The 23,267-nt window shown below is 45.7% G+C and overlaps 1 protein-coding gene across 1 annotated transcript; it reads right to left on the bottom strand.

Moving 5' to 3' along the window:
- Positions 1–2,632: 2,632 nt before the first annotated feature.
- Positions 2,633–8,419, bottom strand: LOC147701534 (ferritin heavy chain B-like). The gene is made up of 4 exons (XM_086930212.1): positions 8,183–8,419; positions 5,612–5,758; positions 4,977–5,102; positions 2,633–2,975 (listed from the first exon to the last, which is right to left on the bottom strand). Exons 1-4 carry the CDS (start codon positions 8,282–8,284, stop codon positions 2,820–2,822), a joined length of 531 nt encoding a protein of 176 aa, XP_086786338.1. The 5' UTR covers positions 8,285–8,419; the 3' UTR covers positions 2,633–2,819.
- Positions 8,420–23,267: the final 14,848 nt, after the last annotated feature.

Below are 23,267 nucleotides of genomic sequence, written 5' to 3' on the forward strand. Positions count from 1 at the left end.
ATAAAAAGTGACAATGTGGGGGGCAGGACACCACCCTGCCTGACCCCTCTGAATACTTATTGGACTGATTAGCCCCAGTTGCCCCACCGAACCCTGGCCCGATTCCCTTTGTGCAGACTAACTACAATCACCAACAGATTATTCAGTATTTCAATCTTATCCCATGTTGACCACAGCATAGCCCCGGGGACGAGATCACAAGGTTGCATGCCAGTCAACCAAAGCGGCAAAGAGTCGGCCTCTTGACTGCTAGTTTTCCAATAAAGATCATTAAAACAGAAGGCCTGTCAACAGTACCCATTCTGCTTTTAAGCTCCACCTGGAATTCAGATAACGTTACTCTTACCGGACCACTCGTAGAAAGGTTATAGACTTGCTTACAAGTGGCCCGAAGTGTAAATTAAGCTGATCGGGCAATAATTGCTTGGGATGCTATGCGGGCCCTTCTTATTGAAGGGCAAGATTTCATCTGAACGCCAGGACATATGGATATGCATTTCCTCCACAATGACATGTGCAAGATAATTCATATAAATTTTGTTTCAGCTAACCTGGAATCTGATCAGGGGCCCTGCACTTTCTAGAGTGGAATTGAGCACTTACTCAGTCTCCATCAGTAGAGTATTTTGGTCCTTATATTTAGCAGCTAACAGAGGGTCAATATCAACCCATGCTGCGAATAGTTGCTGGATTATAGATTAAAATGGGATATCCTGCAGTTAAACAAGACACTCCCAGGCTTCTTGACCTACTTTGTTGTTGCTAAGATAGCCCAAAAGCTTGCATTATCTTTTATCATGTCACTAGCAACCCGTCCTGACGTTCTCCGGGTATGAATTGCTGCCGGCCAGTAGTATATGGTTTTGTAGGATTTCATTTTGATAGCATTTCTTATCTGGGACAGGCCTGTGAAACGCTCCAATTGCCAGTGCACTGCTGATGCACTTAAGAGTGCGCGTTCAGTAGTGTGTGAACTAGAGTTTCCCTACTTTATTTTACCTTGCAATATTATATAGCGCAAACTCAACATGACATAAAACAATTTACATTACAGAAGAACACATTTGTGGTAGGCACAGGGAGACAAAGCGATTTGCCTGGAATCACAGGATGTTGAGCTGATGCAGAGATTCGAATGTAGCCCTAAAATTCGCAATTCTAGAACTTGTGGCGGGAGGGGTGTCTAAACGTGTATGTCGCTGCTGGCGGGAGGTGTGTACAAAAGTGTATGTCAGTGCTGGCCATCAATGAGAGAGACCTGTGCATTTTTCAAATGGGTGGTGAAAAAAATATGAGTATGTTGCTGGAGATGTGGGCCGCCCTGTCACCAATGTACTTACCGGGGAGGGTAAACACCCATTATTTCGCAATGTTCTTTCCGCATACCATCACTACGCATACTTTCATTACGAAAGTACCATGACGCCGCAATGCCATTATAATGCATGGCATTACATTTTATATGCTTTTACCACGCATACATTTGCATGAATGTTAAGGGTTTTATTTTAATGTTTGGATAAGGTAAGTAGGGGATATGTTTTGGGGTACTGAGGTATGTTTTGGGGTGTTTGGGTATTTTAAGGGTTCAGATATAGTTTTGGGTTTTGAGAGTACAGGTGTAGTTTTAGAGTCGAGGGGTAGGTTTGGGTTACAGGATTATTTTTAGGGTTCAGGGTGAGGTTTTGGGGTTCAGGGCTGGGTTTTGCGGTACAGGTGTATTTAAAGGGTTCAGGACTAGTTTTGGGGTACAGGGTATATTTATAGGGTTAAGATGGGTTTGTGTTTAAGGGTGTTGGGGTAGTTTGAGTAAGGATGGGTTATGATTATGGGGTGCAGGGGTATTTAAAGGGAGCAGGGTGGGATTAGCACAAGATATGAGACATGACATGAAGGGCGGAAGTACCACACGCCCCCAGAGTTTCACACTCACAGCACCATGCAGACACGCCCACAAGGGACTACTTTGCGGGCACGGTTTTTACCTTTTAAATGTATATGGTGGGAGTCTGCACAGCCCATGTCCTTCTGCTGCAACTGCCCTTTCCAACGCTGTATTGGGTGTTGTGATTGGTGCTGTGGTTCATGAGATTACCCGCCTCAAAGGTTTGGGCTCTCTTTATATTATTAATCATCTCATCCCAAAGGGATCTCTCAAGCCCCTCTAGGCCACCTTCCAATTCTTTATATTTTACCCCACGTTAAGAGCTCTAGCCAATTCCTGGCCTTCGCAGTTAACATTTGTGTTTGAGAAAACCTACATGCTTTATTACGCTCCATGGAACAAGGTTGAGGCCATTCTGGTTTATAGGGACCAGGATGAGAGCTGATGAAGCAGTGTGTGAGGGTCTAAAGAAGACCCACCTGTGTTCTTTGAGGCTTCAGTTCTTCCAGGCAGCGAGCCAGTACTAGGGGCTAAGATACCTTTAGGGGGGCTGTATCCCGAACATTTGTATCCCCTTCCCAGAAGGTTACAGAAACAGTCTGGGAGATTAGTGAAGGTTTGAAAATGAGAAACATAATAATTAGACAGAACCATAGTAATTATACACAAAAAAAACAGCCACTCAGTAATTAAAAGTCATCACTACCTCAGCTCCATAAAGGACACTATAAAAAGTATCAAGACTGGTTGATTCTGAAAACCTTTATTTCTTGGAAACATGTTGACAAGCACAGCAGCCGCTGCCAGAAGCATGGATACATATACAAGAACCTCACTACACATACACCTTTTGATAGAGTCACAGCAGTGTAAATGACAGAACAATGAGGCTTCGTTGGTGTTTACAGCAGGCTGGTGTTGCCTCCCGGGGAGCTTAGCTGCTCTCCCCCAGGGTGTGCTTGTCGAACAGGTACTCGCCCATGCCATTCTGGGGCACGCCCAGGCGCTTCAGGTTGGTGATGTAATCGCCAAGTTCCTTGATAGACTTCACCTGTTCCTCCAGGTACTCAGACTCCAGGAAGTCACAGAGCTGTAAGAGACAAACACAGGGTAAATGACTAGACAGAACCAGGATAAATAACCTGAAAGAGATCAGTCCATTACTGGAAGCTAGTGTGACAAGAGGTCTATGGCCAGGCTTCACAATCCCCATCCCTTACTTTATGCATGGAGTACTGTAAGATTCACTGGAGCCACTGCATTACAAAGCTAATCCATGCAGAGTAAGATTCAGGGCTTAATTTTTGGAAGTGTGCGCAGGTGCCCAAAGCTCTGCTCAAAAGCCTGCGACCAGCGCAATTAAATGTCAGTGCAGAATACAAGACCATCAGTAGCAAAAAACAACATCATACATCTTTAATGCACTACCAGACACTCCCTCCCACGGTATTCCTGCCTTCTCCCCCTTTGTGGTGGTTTGAGTCACTCTTCCTTGGTCTTTCCAGTAAGTAATTTATCTTGCGCTCTGCCAATAAATGACAGAAAAGTGCAGTCCTCAAAAATAAGTGCTGCCAACCACCAGCTCAAATTAAGCACTGGTTTCATGTTTAGAGAATTACACCTGCATCCCACCCTACCGATGTGGAGTGGATAAGTGTGGCTCAATGGTTAGAGCAGGCAGACCCTGATGCAGAGGTCTAGCCCAGGACCAGGGTTCAATTCCCCGCCGGTCTTGGGCTCAAAATTCCACTGACCTGATAATTCTCGCCTCTGTGCCTATTCCAATCATGGAATCCCACTCTGCAACTCTGGGCAATAGCTTGCTTAATCTCCACAACGGCCCCCACAACACTAAGGATGCCTGGCCTCCACCTTGGGGGTGCCCAGGAGTGGACCTGATAATTCTCGCCTCGGTGCCTATTCCAATCATGGAATCCCACTCTGCAACTCTGGGCAATAGCTTGCTTAATCTCCACAACGGCCCCCACAACGCTAAGGATGCCTGGCCTCCACCTTCGGGGTGCCCAGGAGTGGACGCCTCACAGCGCTTATACGAATACCGCTGTGGAACCCGTCCTGGGTTCCACAGCGGTATTCGTACAAGCGCCTTGAGACCCTTGCGGGTGAGTAGTGCGCTATACAAGTATCAATTTTTTACCGATCCACATTGCTGTGACAGAACTCACCTATTACCCAGGGATATCAGAAGCAATAGACAAGCAGGGTATGGAAAAGCCCTGATGGAGGGTGCTCTTTATAGATGTGAACCGGTGAGCCATCACCCTGACCTCATCCAGATTATTGCTCATGAACCTGTAACTTCCTGAAGAAAGCACACCCTTTGCGGGTAGGACCAGCTTCAAGCGCTGCCTCTGTAGATTCCCCATGACACCTCCTCAGAAACTATTTGTGCAGTGAAGGCATGCATGTTCTATTTCTATATGTACGATGCGCACAGTTGTGGTCAAATGTGTGAATGAACTCTTAAATATGTTAAGACTATAGTTCTACACAGTCTTAAATAAACTGCCGTAGTGTCAGTTAGGAGTGAGTAGACAGATAAGGAGTTCCTTTATTTACTGGGGCTGCAGGGACATTTGAACAAAAGTGATTTGCTCAACGTGAGGCACAAACTTGGTGTTTGGTTAATACGTAGGATATTATAGCCCAATGTCACCCTGCAGGTGATAAAACGTCTGCAAGCTGCACATGAAGGTTTGGGAGCTGCCACGTCATTATGGTTGGCGAAGTGTAGTTTATACGCATGGATATACGGCTAGAATAGGTACATTAAAAGCGGTTCAGACCAGAAGCAAAGTTGTTAATTTAGGTTGCAGGTGGATTCCATACACTGACTGAGACGAAAGGACTCCGAATTGTGGGGTTCGTGTAGAAGTGGGTGGATGAGGTTGCTTGCAAATGTTTGCAGAGTAAACAGAAGGGAGTGCATGAGATTACAAGACTAGGAAGTACCCAAACCCAAGGTCAGTGCAGAGCTTCGCGAGGAAGGGCAAGTACAGGAGGTGGGCTCTTGGTCTGCTCTCCCTCCTCACCTGCAGGGTAGAGCTAAGAGACAAGCCTGGACACTTACATGGGGGTCCACGTTGTCAGATGCCACCTTGTGCAGGTCCAGCAGGGCCTGGTTGACGGTCTTCTCCAGCTGCAGGGCAGCCTGCATGGCTACCAAGGTGTTGCTCCACTCGTCACACTCTGGTTTCTACAGAAGATGGAGAGAGTCAGTGAGGATGTCAGAAGAACAAGGAGTAGAGGTTGCATGGCATGATGAACTAGAGCTGGGACTCATTGAGACAAACTAGGCACCTGTCAATATCAACAACCATTGAGCAGCAATACAAAAAGCATCAAAGCACCCTTACGAACCCCTTCATTACCCAATACCTCAACACTTCCTGGAGAGCCACGGTGTTCCCCTGCCCGAGACTTTCCTGTGGAAGCATCCTTGAGCGCGCACCATATCCTGCAGTACCAGGCGTCCTCACCACCACATCCTGCGTAAGTGCAATGCGCGCTTACCATGACCATGCAGCAGTACACGCGCTCACCTCAACATCCTGCCGCGAGAGCCACGTACACTCATTCATCTTGACATCATCCAGCATCATGAGCGCTCCCCAGGACATCCTGAAGTACGACCACTCACCAGTGACATCGTGCAGCATCACACGCACTTTAACATCCTGCAGCAAGTACTACACGCGCGCTCACCTTGACATCCTGCAGCACCACGCGCCCACCGCGCTTGTTCTGGTATTTCATGAACTTCTCGGCGTGCTCGCGCTCCTCGTGGCTCTGCTCCTTGAAGTACTTGGCCACGTGGCTCAGGGCCACATCATCCCGGTCGAAGTAGTAGGACTGGAGAAAGAAGAAGGTCAGCAACAAGTCACAATATTGCATAAAAATACAGTCATCCATAAACAGCCATCAGAAACCCAGCTTAGGTGGGGTACAGGGGGGCCGACTCCGATAAACTCATACCTGTCAACTTCAAAAATGAAGTTGTGCGCGGAGGGACGGGTCTCGTGCAGATAAATACTATGGGGCACTTTTGAATCCCCCCTCCCCCTGGAATGACGCCCCGCATGCTTTCCTCAAATTGGCACTACTAGTGTACAAGAGGCTCTATTCTAAGGGATCGAACATCTATAGTGTTTTGGGTATCACTGCAACTTCAGCAGTCCAAAAAATCTGTCACTCACGGACTGAAAGGCCTTCAGTCAAGCAGACCAGTCAGAGGCACCGAGGGCCCTGGTGCTGCAATGCTTGGTCTACTGCAACAGTGGCTTGAAAGGTTGCAAAAGCACAGGACCGTGCCTGAACCCGACCACCAAAAAACTAGACCTGAAGGAACTCTGGTGACTCCCGGGGAATGCAAGAACAGAGTCTCAAGGTGACGGGTAGTGTAGGTAGGGCTGCCTTGGGTAAATGGTGATCACACCAGCGCCGCACTCGGAACCGAACTAAATACCAACCACTCTACGAGCACCAGCACCTATACGTGGAGGCAGGTCGGAGAGGGCAGGTGGCTAGAGATACTGCTGAAGGGAGTGTGAACTCTTACGGTCTGACCCCAGCTACCAGAGAACACAAGCCTTGGCAATGCCTCCTCAGCCCCGGACGAGCTGAGCTGTCCTTTCCGCCTTCAAACGCTCTAAACAATAAACAGCCCTTAGCAACCTCATAAAGATGTTCATAGCCCATCATGTTCTAGCCTGGCTTCTATAATCATACTGCTATTTAAATTCTGTTCGAGTCCTCTCCGTCTTACATAATGGAAGAAACCATGCTGTACAAACTTTAAATTTGTAGGATTTTAAACAATGTGGGGGCAAAACGGGGCTACAAAAAGCACCCACATTCCATCCGCAGACGCCCTTCAAAAATAAAAACAAACTACCGTTCGCGCAGCTCCTGCAATGCTTTCTGGGTGAGGCAGGGCCAGGAAAAAAAGCTACCCAACCCGTTCACAAACAAGTTTGTCTTGTCCGATTCCACCTGCAAGAACCAGGCCAAACTACCCTAAGCTGTCCAAACATGGCAAGTCTCGTTTGGTATTTTTCTTGTTTGATCTTATGTTAGCGAACATTGGATTTTACTAAGATTACGTATGTATACACCAAGTTGAAAGCCAGCCCTGTCTACTGCTGGGTCGTTCAAATGTTTCTTCCATCAGCTACAGAACGCGACAAGAGGCAGCCCACCTCCTTCACAAGGAGCGCATTCAAACAAGAATTTGTTTTGTAGCGTGTAATTGGCAACTATGCAAGTGTGATAAAAAAAGCACAACTTTAGATTTACACAATCCGTCTATGATTTATATGTGTGCAACCGGCAGCTCCCTCAACACTAAAGCTTCACACAAAAAAGCTAGTCAAAAGCCCGGCACGTGCCAGATTATCCTTGCCTGTGTTCGTTTTAGTCAAAGACGAAAGTAAATTTCGTAGAAGTTGGTTTGTAATTAGTTAGGACATAAAGCGTAGGGGGAATAATCGTAGGGCTCCATTTCTACTACATCACTTTCAATAAGTATTGTTGTGTGCATTTTTGTTTGGAGCTCTACACGGTACATTCTCCCCAACCATAAAGATTGTAGAGGCTGGAAAAGTGTGATATGGGACCGACAATAGAGAAGACAAACGTGTTCGCATATTAAGAGGGGGCCAGGGAAAGTTTTGGTCCATGGCAGCGCTAAAGCTTCACCAAGTTGAGATGGGCCGCCTCCATTTTGAAGTCTTTTGAGTACAAAGGAGGCCTCTCAGCGGCACAGGCTGGGAATCCTTCCACAGCAGTTTTGGAACACAACTTTTGGTCTGCCATGGTTTTTTTTAAATTCACGCAGAACCTACGTCATGTCAACGAAAAATAGAGATTCTGCTTCCTGGTACGGATGGAGAATGCCAGCCACTACTAGACTCTAAAACCCACCGATGTCCAGGTAATACCACCAGGGGGCAGTCGCTGCTCGCGTTAGTCCGCACAAGAGCACACAGCGAAACAAAGGGCGTGAGGGTGTGCATTATTTATTTTTTTAGACGGAAAACAGGACGAGACCCTGAAGGATGTAGTCAACATGCCCCAGCACACGACGGTATAAACCGAGAGGGTGCCCCATAAAGGAGAAACAGTATCTACCCATCCACGGGTTAACGTAGGAGATTACAATTTGGTTCTGGCAGCGTAGTGAGGACACATTTATTACCACGACGGACAGGTAGGTGCAGCAAGGACAGACAGAACTCAATAGTAACAGTAGAGACGGACAGATAGACAGACACTCACCATGGACAGGTAGACGTAGGAGGCGTACAGCTCGGTGTTGATCATGCGGTTGATGGCCGCCTCGCACTCGCGGTTGTAGTTCTGGCGCACCTGGGACTCCATGGCGTTGCTGATGGTGTGTTTGTTGGCGATAGATGTAGATAAAAGATGGATAAAGTTTTCAGGAGAGCGCTGGACTCGGAGCTACGTTCCGTTCAAACACTGTTGAAGCAAGAACACAACTCAGAGCTGGTTATCAGGGGAGGGACAAAGAGGCCTTTATTTATACTGAGAGGGGCGGGCGTAAAACAGGAGACTAACAACCCCGTCCACCAATAGGAAGAGACGCTCGTCCAGCTGCACACCCAACCAGCACCTCTCACCGTGACTATGCAATTTACGCTTCCTGCCAGACTGACACTTTTCCCGGGCAAAGTACACCCCTCTCTTGGAGACATAGTTTACCCCTCCCCGTTTATCGAAGCAAACACGACTCAGTTTTTCATCCCTACGAGATTAGCGAAATGAAGAACGCCGACGGAGTGATAATAGCTTCAATGAACAGTAACGAGAATGACCCTGGTAGCTAGCTTAGTAAATTAATGTACCTGCTGAAGAGAACTCTGCATTATAAATTTGACAGGTTAAAAAACAAGCATTGGCAAAGCCAAAAGGTCTCGCCGATGGGAGACCTATTGGATTTGTCAATGGAGTGTGGTTGTTGTATGGAGGTCGACGGAGTGATGGTATTTTATTTGATTTATTTTATTTTATTTTATGCATTTTTATATAGCGCGGACTTTACCCGAAGGTGTCAGAGCGCTTCACGATGGTGGAGGGTTTTAACATTGGAGGGTTTTGACATTTATTTGTATTTATTTATTTATTTATTTATGCGTTTTTTTATAGCGTGGACTTTACCCGAAGGTGTCAGCGCTTCACAATAGGAACAGTACTGATACATGATGGGAAAATTACAAGTGAACAAATTACAAAAGGAAACGTTGTTACATAAGTCAAAAGTGACAATCGTGAGCAAACAAATACAAGAGGTAGCAAACGGTGCATTACAGGAGGAAAAAGTGATGTGTGCAGGTTACAGAAGCGTACAAAGTACAAGTAGAGGTATAGTACGGCAATAAATGGCAGATACTCAAACACAAGAACAAACGTTACATAGGCAATGGTGGCACTTGTACAGGTATCTAAAGCAAACAAAATGTAAGAGGTAGCAAACAGACTGAAAAAACACTCAAAGTTAAAAGACAAGCAGATTCATGTTAATTTCGTACAAAGTAGAAGTCCTAATGCAAAAATTCTTGTTTACATGCCTCAAGATGGGTACGCCCAAGTCAATATTGTCAGACAGCGCTTTCTTCAAATGCTTTTTGTGGGGTATTCCTTCATAAACCGGAGTTGAGCATATAAAAAGGATGTACATTTTTTTTTCTGGTGCACAGGTTCATGGAGAAATAATCTGAAAAGCTGATGACTTGATTTTTTCTTAGGAAGAATATTTCACACATGAAACACAATGCCGCAAATATCAGTGTCACATCAAGAAATTTCTACTATTGAGAACACAAGCGTGAAGAATGCACCATGGTACTATTGAAATGTAACAAACAAGATTAAAATGCGGAGCAGATATATAAAATGGTAATATGTTGCAAAAAAAAGGTTTCCTTGGTAAACCATGTGGGAACATTACATAAGTATAACGAATCTCCAGATATTTTTGGGTGTGAGGAAATCGTATTCCAAATCAACGTACTACTAAACAAATTCTGGAAGCATTAACATTGCCTTAGAAAGGAAAAAAATTGATGCTGCCAGTAGAAATGCACACCTATTTAGAACCAATGCCGCCAGTGGGAAACGTCCACCTCTTTAGAACATCACCCATACTGTAAGCGTACAATTAGTTGTAAGCATAGAGCAATGTGTTCTTAAATGCATTTATTGGAATTCTCAAAAATAATTAAGTACCCATGCAAAAATACAAATAAAAGAACTGTTTTGGAACTTACTGTTTTAAAATATAAAGCTACTGCTGATTGACTAGAATATGCAATGTCATAATTGTACTCGACTAAGAGTTTTCTAACAGCGGAAGCCTCCAAGTAAAACATGTAACCATCAGTCCTTAGACTCAATTATATCTTACTAACTACAAATGTGTGTCTTTCCATGGACACATTCATATCCTCCTTTCGGTAATGGGTGTCTGGTAAGAGCAGTGCAATGGAAGCTGTGAAGCCCACCACAGCCCCAGTGTGTGAGGGGTTCCCCCTATTGCCTCTGGTGGGGTAGAAAAGCGCTTTAGCTCCATTCTCAGGGAACAAAAGTCTGGCAGCCGGGAAGGGGAGAAGGTTAGCAAAGTTTTTACAGATCAGGAAAAAAAAGTGACAACAACAAGGCAGTTTTTCAACCTTTCCTAGCCGTGAAGAAGCTTTACTCTCAGACGACGCCAAACAACTTCATCCTTTTATACAATTGGACAATTTCTATCGATTTACCACAAATAGAAAACAGAACGGAACAGATCTATACAAGAGGGGCACGCTTATTTATAAATATACATTTGGTGCCTTAACGCACAATAAAAAACATGCAATGCACTGCTTTTTCCCTACATGCGCTGTTGAAATATCAATGGTTCGTTCTTTCATCACATACGTTTTGCGACCACACTGGCTTAATTAGTAACCTGATCCAGGATGGAATGCAGCTGGCACACTGCTCGCTGCGCTCGCTCCAGAGACCCATAGGCCATGGGAGTGAGCGTGCACAGAAAAGGCGGGACATACCGCCTTTGGCCATTTGTGTGCTTTCATTTTTGAAAGCCACACGCAAAGGCCAATGGAATGTGTGGGAGGAGTCCGACCCACACGGAGAAGTCTTTTGGAAGTCTGGAGTGATTCCAAGAGGCCCTCTCCTAGAGCAGCGTATGCGCGCTGCGCTAGGCTCAACCTAAAAAAACGCATGGCTGCCATCCTTCCACTGCCATCAAATTCACAAGATGAATTTAATTTTAGTGTCTAATATACTAACACTTGTGATCAGTGTCTAGAAACTATCTAGCAAAGCGTAGTATATGCCTGTAAACACACTCTCAGTGTAAACACTAAGGGGCATATTCACGAGGAAGGGGCGGTGAGAGGCGTTAGCAGCCTTGGCTTAACCAACAGATTAGTAAAACAAGGTTAAAGTTAGAGGCCGTCAGTGTATATACTGTCGTACTGGGACAGGACATAGACCTTGGACCAGGGCCGGCTCTAGGCTCATGGCGGCCCTGGGCAGGGAGTGTAGGTAGGGGGCCCCGGAAGAGGGTGTCCGGGCGGGGCGGAGCCCCCCGGAGCTCAGGAAGGTGGAATAGAGCTGGAAGACGCCAAATCCCTGCCAGGGGCTGCCACGCAAATATATATCCATCCTCAGAGGATTATTATATTAAGGATATATATTGGTGTGGCGGCCCCTGGGGTTTTGCGGCCTGTGCATGTGCACAGCTTGCACATGCCTAAGGCCGCCCCTGCTGGGACCCAAAACAGTAGTCCTTCATTTCCAAACTTGGTAGAAAAAAGTGCCCCACATTGGGAGAGCCCATCCAGTATGGCTCGTACGTGTATGCCAGTGATTATCATTTCCATGGCATGAACACCCCATCGAGTCAATTAATCACTGCCAGCGTTTCTAGGGGAATGTAACAATGGGCATAGATTTGTAACATAAAGACCTGCGATGCCGACTTTGGAGCCAGGGAAACAGGTTTGTTTGAGTCTCGTCAGGGACGCTCAACATCCTGGGATTCTGGGCAAATCCCTTAATCTCTCTGTGTCTGCAAAAATTACTGTGTCCTTGTGTAAAGCAAATGGTTCCTCATATAAAGCGCTCCAATACCTTTGGGTCAAGTTAGCACTATATAAAACTGCAACAAACAAAAAAGCGCGCCTCCCAGGACTAGGGGATGGAAAGAGCAGGACAGCGGGTAACTTGAGGAAAGGAAGTATTCGGGGGCTATTGTGGATAATGCTGGAGACCACACAGTTTCTTTTATAACCGGGTAATTATGCCACCAGGATGTGGCTGGCTGTCAGCTCCGAGCTACTCCCAGACTTTAGTCTTGTCACAAACCTGCACACGAATCCACTTGTTTATTACATTAATTTCTGGAGCGACGCTCCACATCTCCCTGGGTACAAGTCCTGCTATTTAGTGAACAGCGTTCTTCGCTTCAGGGTTTGATGACGCCCAATCGCCTGGAAGTAAATACAGGTCACCACAACTGCCCGGAAGGTCGCCCACAGTCTCCCTGAACGACACAGGTTTACCACAAAACTCGCACAAAAATGGATGATGTGAAGCACGGGGAATGAAACACGCATGCGCTAGAATGTTCTAATAGGTGCAGCCACATTCTGAAGATTCTCACGCCAGGTGTGCCCGCTGAAAACGCCCGAATCCTGAAGCTGGGGGCACTGCTTGGGCCCAGAGGAGGAGGGCTGTCTATTCTCTACAGTATCGATTGTGGGAGTCGGAGGAGCAGATGGGAAAGGCCAGGGAGGGCTCAGTGCCATAGCCCAGCTGCTGCCTCCACCCCCCCCCCCCCCGAGAGGGCGGGGCCCCGATCATGTTCCAACTCTGGAAAGCTGACAAGGGGCAGTTTGGGTCAGAAAGACAAGTGAGCCCTGCCTACAACAGCATCCATGCCATGGGCAGAAAGGGATCAAAGATCTTTGGAAAGGGATTCACTCTGCCCAGTCCTGCTGTTTACTCAGTGACATTTGGTTTTCACGAGACTGACTCTGCCCCAGCCCTAGCGTCTTTTCAGTACGACTGACTAAAACTGGACTGCCATTCCCGAGTACTATTGGTCTTTCGGCCGCAAGGTTTTAACACAATACTGACTGCACCGCCACACTGGTTTTACAGACACACTTTTATAACCGGGAGTCCCCCGAATGATTCGGGTCCTTCGGCGTGTACAAGACAGACCGACTGACCTGATACACGACCGACTCTGCCTTTACAGACTCATCCACATTTCAGGATCAGGCCCTACCTATGAGAGCATCTCTCTGCCTCTGCGTGAGCACTTCCGGTGTTTCTGGAACAAAGTGAACAATAGACCGACTGCAGGAACTCTTTCACCTCCGGACACGTGACTGATTCTGCCCCAGGCCTTTCAGAGACACGTGCTCGGCAGCACAGAATTTGACATGTTCAGTGGGACATTTCAGAATTTTCTGCCATGGTCCAGTACAAGCCCTGCCTGAGAAAAACGTTACTTAGACGGGCGAGGTGGATAAACTGGGCCTTGTATTGAAATCTTTACTTCCCCGTATAATAGTGTTTGCACTAGCCCTGCCTGAGTAAACATCACTGTAGACGGGATGGGTGGATAAACTAGCCCAGGCAAGGAAATCTTTACTTACACTGTTTGCACTAACCCTGACAAAGAAAACCATACTTACCTGTTGCACTAGAGATAGTAAGGAAACTTTGCCTGTAACACTTTGCACTATAATACCATAGAATCCGCAGGTGCCTAGAACAATTATAAATAAATAAACAGGCAAGCACAAGTCAACGGGACACAGAACCATGGCGGAATTCCTCTTTAGGAGGATAGAATCCAATCACCCACCGAGGTGGCATGCTTCATCATTTGGGATCGCCTCTTGGCTGCAACCTAGTGCAGCCAAGGAGCTGCAACTGCTTGCTAGTGTAAAGGAGGAGCTCACGGATGTTTTAGTGTAATCTGGGGGCTAGTTCTCCTAAAATCGATAAAGCAAAACACAGTGTGGTGAGAGTAGGCGGTGCAGTGTAAAAAAGAAGTTTTGTTAAAATTGACTACTAGGAGAAAATACATTTATTAAGTATCCCGTGGTGTAAAAGGTTAAAAAGCAGTCAGGGTGCAGTCTGAGAAAAATGTGCGAGCGTGCAGGTGAAGAATATATGAAAGGTCTACATGTTTCAGCCAATCTTGATCATGAATTGATCAGGGCTTTCTTCAGGACCTAGTTGTTACTACTACAAGATTTAGTAAGTGAAAGCTGTCACATATGAAAACAAAATTGTTAAGGAACGATACAAACAACTGTAACACCTGTGTAATACCACACCCTGACTGCTTTTTAACCTTTGACACCATGGGATACTTAATACATTTATTTTTCTCCTGGTAGTCAATTTTAACACACTTCTTTTTTACACTGCACCGCCTACTCTCACCACACTGTGTTTTGCTTTATCGATCTTAGGAGATCTAGCCCCCGGATTACACTAAAACATCAGCGAGCTCCTCCTTTACACTAGCAAGGAGTTGCAGCTCCTTGGCTGCACTAGGTTGCAGCCAAGAGGCGATCCCAAATGATGAAGCATGCCACCTCGGTGGGTCATGAGATTCCATCCTCTTAAAGAGGACTTCCTCCAAGGTTCTGTGTCCTGTTCAGTTGTGCTTGTCAGTTTATTTATTTATAATTTTTCTAGGGACCCACAGATTCTATGGTATTGTAGTATATGATAGGGGGACTTATCCGCGCAGGTCTGTAAATCTCCCTCAAACCCTCTTACTTACCTTGTAGTGTGTGACACTTTGCACTATCCAAGGTAATGTCAATTCTCTGGGTATTCATCTTTTTAGTTACAGATGATAAATATGTGAGCGCCCCATTTTCACATTCTTGTGGAGTTCCCCAAAGTAACACTGGCTTGTCACAAACTTCACTTCCCTATCATGGACTTTTGAACTCAACCGTTTACAAATCCTCTGTCCGACATTGGTACCTGATCCTGTGTGCACATCATGACATTACATTGGCACCTGTTCTAATATGCACAGTATGAGATCACATTGGCACCTGATCCACTGGGCACAGTGTGACACCACATTGGCACGTGATCCAGTGTGGACTGCATGACTTCACACCTACAATTCTCTCCAATGCACTACCCTATTTTTGACCCTATACCTCTCTCAATATATCCTCTACTCCGACTCATCTCAAACCCCATTCTACTACTCTCTCCAATGCACTACCCTATTTTTGACCCTATACCGCTCTCAATATATCCTCTACCTCACCTCTCTGACTCATCTCAAACCCCATTCTACTACTCTTTCCAATGCACTCCCGTTTTTCTCACCATATACATCTCTCTATATATTCTCTACCTCAACTCCCTGACTCATCTGAAACTTCATTCTACTACTCTTTCCAAAGCACTATACTATTTATCACCCTACACCTCTATCAATATATACCTCCAATCTTTCACTTTATCCCAAACCCCATTCTACTACTATGATCCCCAAAATAACCCTCTTCTAGACTCTTCCCTCCTCTACCACTCCTTGCGTTATCTCATACCTCTTTTACTATACAAATCCCCGAAACAAGCCATACTAAACATTCCCCTCTGACTCTTCCCCCTCCAGATCCCCTTTACTCACCCCAAACCTCTTCCTACTGCCAGGGCTTTAAGTTGGATGAAAAAACTGGGGGGTCTCTCAAAGGGGCGTGGCCAATGTAATTAAGGGCGTGGCTTAAAACACATGAGCCAAAAACCTGGGCTTAGCATCGTGTGTCGCCGGACTTGTATTTTGCTGTTTTTGTCATTGCATCCCGATATATGGTACAACTAGTAAGATCATACCTGCAACAAGTCAGGACTCTTGGCTTTGCCAATGGTTGTGAGTTGCATAAGATAAATAAGCAGCAACTATGGCTTGTATATAATATTGAAAAAGCTTCCACTTATAGCCCTGGTGACTCCAAGACAAAATGACTCTCTTTAAAAGATTTCCCTTCCTACACAATGTCATACCGTAACTTCTCCACTAGTGAGAAGTGAGCAGTGTGACCACGTGCACATTGATGTGCCTGCTGTCACTGCAGTCTAGGAATGCCTATGCCAGGGCACAAAATAGAGCCCGATAGAGACCCGTTTCGAGGCCTCATTTAGAAAAACTACTGGTGCTCAGCACTGGTGAGACCCGTCCCACTTAAAGCCCTGCCTACTGCTATATGAATGCAATTACAATGGCAGTGCAGGATTTATGGCAGATTTATCCCTGTCCTTACTCCACATGAGCAGGCATGGATAACAGAACCTTTTTAGGACTACGGCCAGAGAAAAAGTGCTGATTGGAAATGTAATCCATCACAAAAAATTGTGATAAAGGTCCAGCATACATGCTCCACTGTTAATTCTCAAAAGAAAAAGGTATGCTGTTTCTAAAGAGGACAAAGGCGATTAGGTCAGAGAAAAGGAGGCGCTGCAAGGGGACTAGTTCCTTTTTGGAAATGGGGCCCCCACACACCCATGGGGGTGTCATGCTTCATCATCAGGATGGCTCCTCGTCGGGCCGGCGCTGCAATGCCTGATGGGCACCCTCCAGGGGGTCTTTATCAGAGATTTCATAAGTCACCAGGGATCATTGTCCCCACTGGTGACATCACGTTTTTATCAGGCATTCTTATGGATTAACATGTGATTTGAGACTTGGCTAGCCTTTTCAAAGTCACTAATCACTACATTGACACCTACGTTTCCTCAATCTACACAAAGGGCCCTGTACTTGCACTTCACATCCCAGCTTTGGAAAAAGATCTCCAATAAAGAGGCCCCTTGAGGGTGCCCGTCAGGCATTGCAGCGCCGGCCAAACGAGGAGCAAGCCCTATGCGGAAGCATGATGTGTGTCAGGGCCACACTTATTAACCAAATAAAGGACCCAGACAAGGCGATAGGCTGTGCAGAACAATGTACTGAAACTGCAAACTATGGTGTAAAAAATAGAATATTTCAAACCTGCCACCAGTGAATACTTTAAAGCATGTGGACCTATGAAATAGAGTCCTGAAAAAGAGCTTGGTGTCAGGGCACAATCAAAGATATCCCTAGAATATAGCAGCTGGTGACAAAACACTGCCCCTTGATGCAGCACTATTCATTTAGTTACAGCAACAATAACATTTCAACCAGAAATGTTTTACAAGAAGCCACACCGACTGTACATGAAGTAGCGATGGAGAGATAGTTAAGAGAGTCCAAAAGGCAACAGTTCACTTACTGATTAATTGGATGGATGGTAAACATGGCCAACGACAGACATGCCTTTCCAGTACCTGCAGTTCCACTTTTACTGCAGGATATGTCATTTTTACGTCTGTGTGTGAGGGTGTGTGGGGGACAGTAGCGCAGTACTCATTCACATCATTCAATCTGACTCATGCACATGAGCTTAAATGCCATTTTGTGCTCTTGCAGCCAGGTGGATGCCTGCAGAAGGGAGCTGCAGTGTGAACAGAGCCTACCAAATAGAAGGACCTGAACTCGGAGGAGGCACAAGGGGGTTTGGGTGCCACAAGGAAGTTGTGGTTAATAGATTATAGACTGCAGGTAGGTGTGTCATGGTAATCAGGTCTCCCAGCCAACCCACTGGCAGTAGATGAGATGGGAATGTGCCTCAGTAATATTTACAAAGTGTTTGTTGCAAAGTTTATCCCTCAAAAGGAATACTGGGAAGGCCTACTAGTAAACTATTGCACTAGTTGAGCTGGGTACTGCTGAGTTAATGAGAGTTTTGGCTGTGTTGAAAGCAATCAGAACAGATCTTGGGAATGCTCAATAATTAGTACCGGACTTCGGTTCTTGTGCTGATTCCCGAGAATGCTATTGATTGATGGATAAAGAAGAATACCGAGGTATTGGCCGAGGGGATGAAACTCAGAGCGTCAGGAGAAATCAGATTTGGTCCAGCTAGAGGGATGGTGCAGACTTCCTTCCTTCAAAAGAGTGAAGCTCATGGACCTCGTGATCTCACTTCTCTCACTTCTCTGTCCTACCAGCTGTAATATCATTGCATAAACCTCGCTCAACAAGGCTGACCCTAAAAATAGAACAGAAAGTCCAACGTTTCACAACCGGGCAATCCCCCAACTCTTGAAAGAAGAAAGAGGAAACACAATTTTCTACAAAGCAACATCAATTCAAGGACGCAACATTTTGACTATGTTTTTTGTTCACACAATCAAACAAGCATATACAATGCAATGGTTTCGCCTTTTGAAAAGTTTGAGCTATTGGCATTGTAAATGACAATTTTTACTTATGTGTTGGTTTTGAAAATAAATAAATAAATGGCATTGTCATTTACAATGCCAATAGCTTAATCTCTCGCAAATGCGAGACCTATAGGATTTGCAATGCAATAGGTCGTGTATTTACGCGAGTTTGAGCTAATGATATTGCAGATAACAATGCGTTTTATTTATGTTTCAAAAACCAAAACATAAATAAAAGGTCTCTCACACTGCTGTCTCTCACACACTGCTGTCTCTCACACACTGCTGCCTCTCACACACCATGCTCTCCCACACACCATGCTCTCCCACACACCATGCTCTCCCTAGAAGACTCACACTGCTGCCTCTCACACACCATGCTCTCCCACACACCATGCTCTCCCTAGAAACTCACACTGCTTTGTGCTGGATAGTGCGAGTTGATAGCCTGTAGCTATAGGAACTGGTTACTTCTAGATAGGGAGCAGATGTAGCGATCTGATAGGTCTGCTTGCGCAGTTAATTGTTGGCTACAGAAAACTGTAAGGAGGGGGGTGGAGATGGTATGGGCAGAGTGTATAATCATGGCACTTAAAGTACTGGACAAACTGTGATTGAGTTAGTGTCGACAGGAAGCATGAATCGGGCAGAGCAATTATTTTTGTGCAGAGCGGGACATCACGCAACCCACCCCTGCAAACGACACCATGCACAATTAAGCTATTTTACGTTTTGGCTACAAAAAAGAGGGCCCTGCCATCTACATGTTAACAGCTGTTTTGTATGTAATAGGAGCATGTAGAAAACACTTAGTTTATTTTGTTAGTCTCCTGAAAAAATGCCTTGTTTCCCAAAGACATGATCACCAGTGTCACAATTTTGAGAAAGGCATAACCTTATACAGCCATAACCAACAAACTTATAAAAAATCATTATCAGCAACAAAACACCCACTATCCTTACACTTCTTTTACTTACCAAAATACAAAAAGAGCGATAGGATCTTGTAAACCAGGGAGACGAGGTGTAAAACCCGATTTGTACTGGGAGGCCAAACCAGCTGCAGAAAACCCAACATACGGCTATACATCACGTAATACAGATATTCTAAATCTAACAGGCATATTTCGAAACAAATACCATTTTAATGCAGATGACTACTACTTATATCTGGTGCATGTGGCGTTGTTAACTTTTCAACTAGGAAGGAAATACGCAGTAGCACAGGCCTGTACAGTTTAATCGGATGCCTTTCAGTTTGGAGCATGCTCATTGTACAAATCTGGACCGTTAACCTGTCCCTATTTGGCGAAGCAAAATGAATTCAGCAGGTGGTCTAGCCCTGGCCTGAAGGTAGCAGGGTAGAAGCTCGGGATGAAGCATAGTACAGAGTTACACCACAAATCACTTCAGCACTTCCAACAATAAGCATTTGTTATGCAATAGCTCTCGCATTTGCGAGAACTGTAACTATTGGCAGTGTAAATAACAATGCTTTTTATGTATATATTTTAAAAACCTGCAAACTATGCGTAAACACGCACTTTATACTTCTAGTTGTTGCTTAGAAAAAGAAACGCTGCCAACAGATGTGCCTCTTTTACTGCCAGCCTTGCTTCTTGTAAACAAGGACTAGAATTACAAAGTGTGTGTTTTGTGTGTTTTGAAAACCTTCAAATGGTGCATAAAGGTATTTTCATTTACAATGCCAATAGCTCAAAGTCTTGTTGCTGCACTACTATCAATCTCACCTCACACCCTCTCACACACTCACACTCTCAGAAACCACTTTCCCAAACAGACTTATATATGAACTGCTTCTAAAGTTATCAAACACATTCCCATGCACACTTCTCTCAAACACACACACCCAATTTATACTCACACATTTCTCTTGCACATGCTTTCACACACCTCTCCTTTCTAACACACAGCTTCACCCTACAGACACTCTTGCTAAAGCGCTCACGCAGACTATCAGCTTGCCCTATTTGATACTTTCCATCACCGGTGACCCTCGACATTTTGAAAAGGTGGACGAAAATTAAATAATTTTCATTCTTCATTCCCCCCATTAAATATGTTGCTTTGTGCAACCCTCAACTTTGGGAAGAATTTCATGTTAAAGAACAGTAGATGTTGCAGTGCCCAGTCTAATATGCAGCATGGCTAAATACTAATAAGGTCCCAAAAGCGAGACCAATTGAATTGCAAATGATTGTTCATAAAGGAGTAATTCCTTAAAATTATACCGGTGAAGAAAAAGATAACAAATGTAAAAAAAATTTAGACAAGTAAATACTACTGCATGCATTGCATTCCAAGCATATGCACATAGGGTGATAAAAAAAAATTCAGGTTGAAGAAGAATAGGTACTGGATTTGATCTCCAGCACCAGGTACTGAAAGGAAGCGCAGCTGTCACTTGATAATCAATTCTCAGAGTTAGTGCAAGCCTGCCAAAGACCATACCTTTGTAAATAAGGCTAAAAACAAATGTCAAAAGGTGGGAGGGCAACAGATGTACACAAGTTTATGGGGAGTAATATTTCCAAGTTTCCAACAAGAACAAGAGATTTCAACTTCGAACTGCTTATCACCGCTATCTTTAATGTAGCATTAGCTGCTTATCTGAGGGTCTGGAGTAGTGAAGTGAGGGGGGGGGGGGATCCCTCCACTTTTTGAACAGGCGTAGGGATATGATAAAGTTGAATCAATAAAGGGAATGCATGCCATCAGGCTCTATCACAAGCTGAGACACAAGCCAAGGAGGGGCTTGCAGGAGATGAGACAATGACACCCAAACCAAGGGGAGGCACTCACAATACTGTGATCCACACCGGGAGAGGCATACATGGCACCACAACTCAAGGACAAGAGTGCCCACTTACATGACCCAACTCAAGTGAGACATGCACTTCATCAGGAACCCGAGGGGAGTCACACGCCACCACGACCAACTAAGTGGACGCACAGACACCACCAGGACCGATGCCAAAGGACCACTAAGCCGCAACAACTAAGTGAACGGGTTCAGTGGACAACTCCTGACACCACATCTGCCATCCCATTCACAAATCCGTACCCCTTCAGTGTTGTCCTTAGGTCTACCATCCACAATCCCGTCCAGAAACCTCGCACCGTTAACAGCCTTGCATGACAATCTCAATCAACCCTAAATACGTACAATTCATCCGGGGGCCCGACCCCATCGAGCATTAGTCTAGATCCCAGGATTCCCTTCCTATATATACTTAAATACACACGCTAGTCCCCCACCCACTTCAATCAAAATTACACACGCAATAGCCATGTCTGTTGGTCCCCCACGACCTCCGAGGCCAGGATTCCTTTAATCAGATCCCCTTGGCCTCTGGTGGCCCCCTCCCAACGTTCTATGGGTCACTCACCGGCCGGAGGTCCCTCTTCCCCCCGGGACTCACCGGGCCCTCCTCCCGCCTCCATATCCGGGGCCGCCCTCCGCTCCACGGGGGCGCTTTTTCACCGGAATATTGGCTCCGGGGTTGGGGCGCAGGAGTGAGAAGAGGGGGTCCACCGAGGGGGACGGGCAGGGGTGCCGAGTCGATGTGTGTCCGGGAAGCCACCCTCCTCCGGAACCTGGGGGCAGATGTACTGACGGGCTGCTAGGGGAGGGGTGGAGAGTTACAAGGGGGCTATGGGCTGGTGCATGAGGGCGCGCGTGCAACCAGTACACCCAAGCGCGCGACACTGAGCTGTGCGATTGCTGGGCTCCCGATCCGCGGCGAAGAAGCGGTACGGCAGGAAAGTGCTGTGCGACATAGAGGCCATCTTTAAGAGTTCCCGAATCCTTTGATTTCTTATGACAAAAAAAAAATGTTAGTTCATTATTAGAAACGTTTAGATCCCTAAATAGTAATATAGCATAACTATATCGTAGTTCATAATGGCAAGCTAGCTAGTGAAGCGAACAGCGGGAGGGGGGGGGGCGGGAACGGGCAAAGCACTTACCTGGATCTGGACTTCCTTCGGCGGTGGTCGGCCGCAGAATGACCAAACGTAACATGGACTACAAAAAAAATAAACCCCGCCCACCGCCGCACTGACGTGACAAAAGGGGACGGATGAGAAAAATTCTCAGAAACGCCCACGAGTCGCCTCGCAGAATGACGGACGCCTCTGTTTTCCAATGGCTAGCCTCCATTTATGGAGCTAGCCAATGGGAAACAGAGGCAGGACTTTTGTCCATACTGCAAAACAAAAGTTTTTGTCTGCGCGAAACGCTGCTTGCTCAGATTTCGGCAGGCGAAACCTAAAAAGGGGGAGATGGAATGTACATGTAGTTCCCAAAAAATCTGTAATTGACAGATTTAAAAAAACCTAACTAAGGGAATGGGGATTCCGCTGAATGCGTGAAAAAACAAGACCCCTGTCCAAAGAAAAGAAAATTATTTCCTTCAGTCCCCTCACTCACCTAGAGTTGCCCCTGGGTGACATGCTTCATCATTGGGGCCATCCCAATTAGCTGCTGCTTGGGGCATGCTGCGACTTGCGTAACTACATAGGAGCACTGTTTTGTAAAGAAATGTGTAGTGCATTGTTAGTGGAGTGGTGAACGTGATGTTAAAAATACCTAGCTAGTGAGCTAATGTTTTATTCTCACTCTTAGTTGGTGAGGATAAAAAAAGGGGTTAAATAGTGGGGAAAAGATATAACTGTTATGTGTATACACTCCCTATTATTCTGTCGATATGTTTTGAGGTATCCTCTAAACCTCTTCTTCAGGACCACACGGGGACCAGCCCTATGCAAGCCACTTCTTGTGAAAACCTATAATAAAGTGAGGATGCACACCTAATGTGTGAGCACCCAATTCAAAATACATACAGTTTAGTCTTTGACTCATAGTATTTATGCTTTGGCAATACTATGCCTCATGGTCTTCATAGGTAGAGGGGCTTGTAGTCATACCTTCGTCAAAGCACACCTCCGTCTAATAACACCTACTGGCACCTGGGCGGACCGCATATTGTCATATGTTTTTTGTTCATCAAAT

Source organism: Lissotriton vulgaris, chromosome 7 (genome assembly GCF_964263255.1).
Source record: "Lissotriton vulgaris chromosome 7, aLisVul1.2, whole genome shotgun sequence".
Classification (NCBI taxonomy): Eukaryota; Metazoa; Chordata; class Amphibia; order Caudata; family Salamandridae; genus Lissotriton; species Lissotriton vulgaris.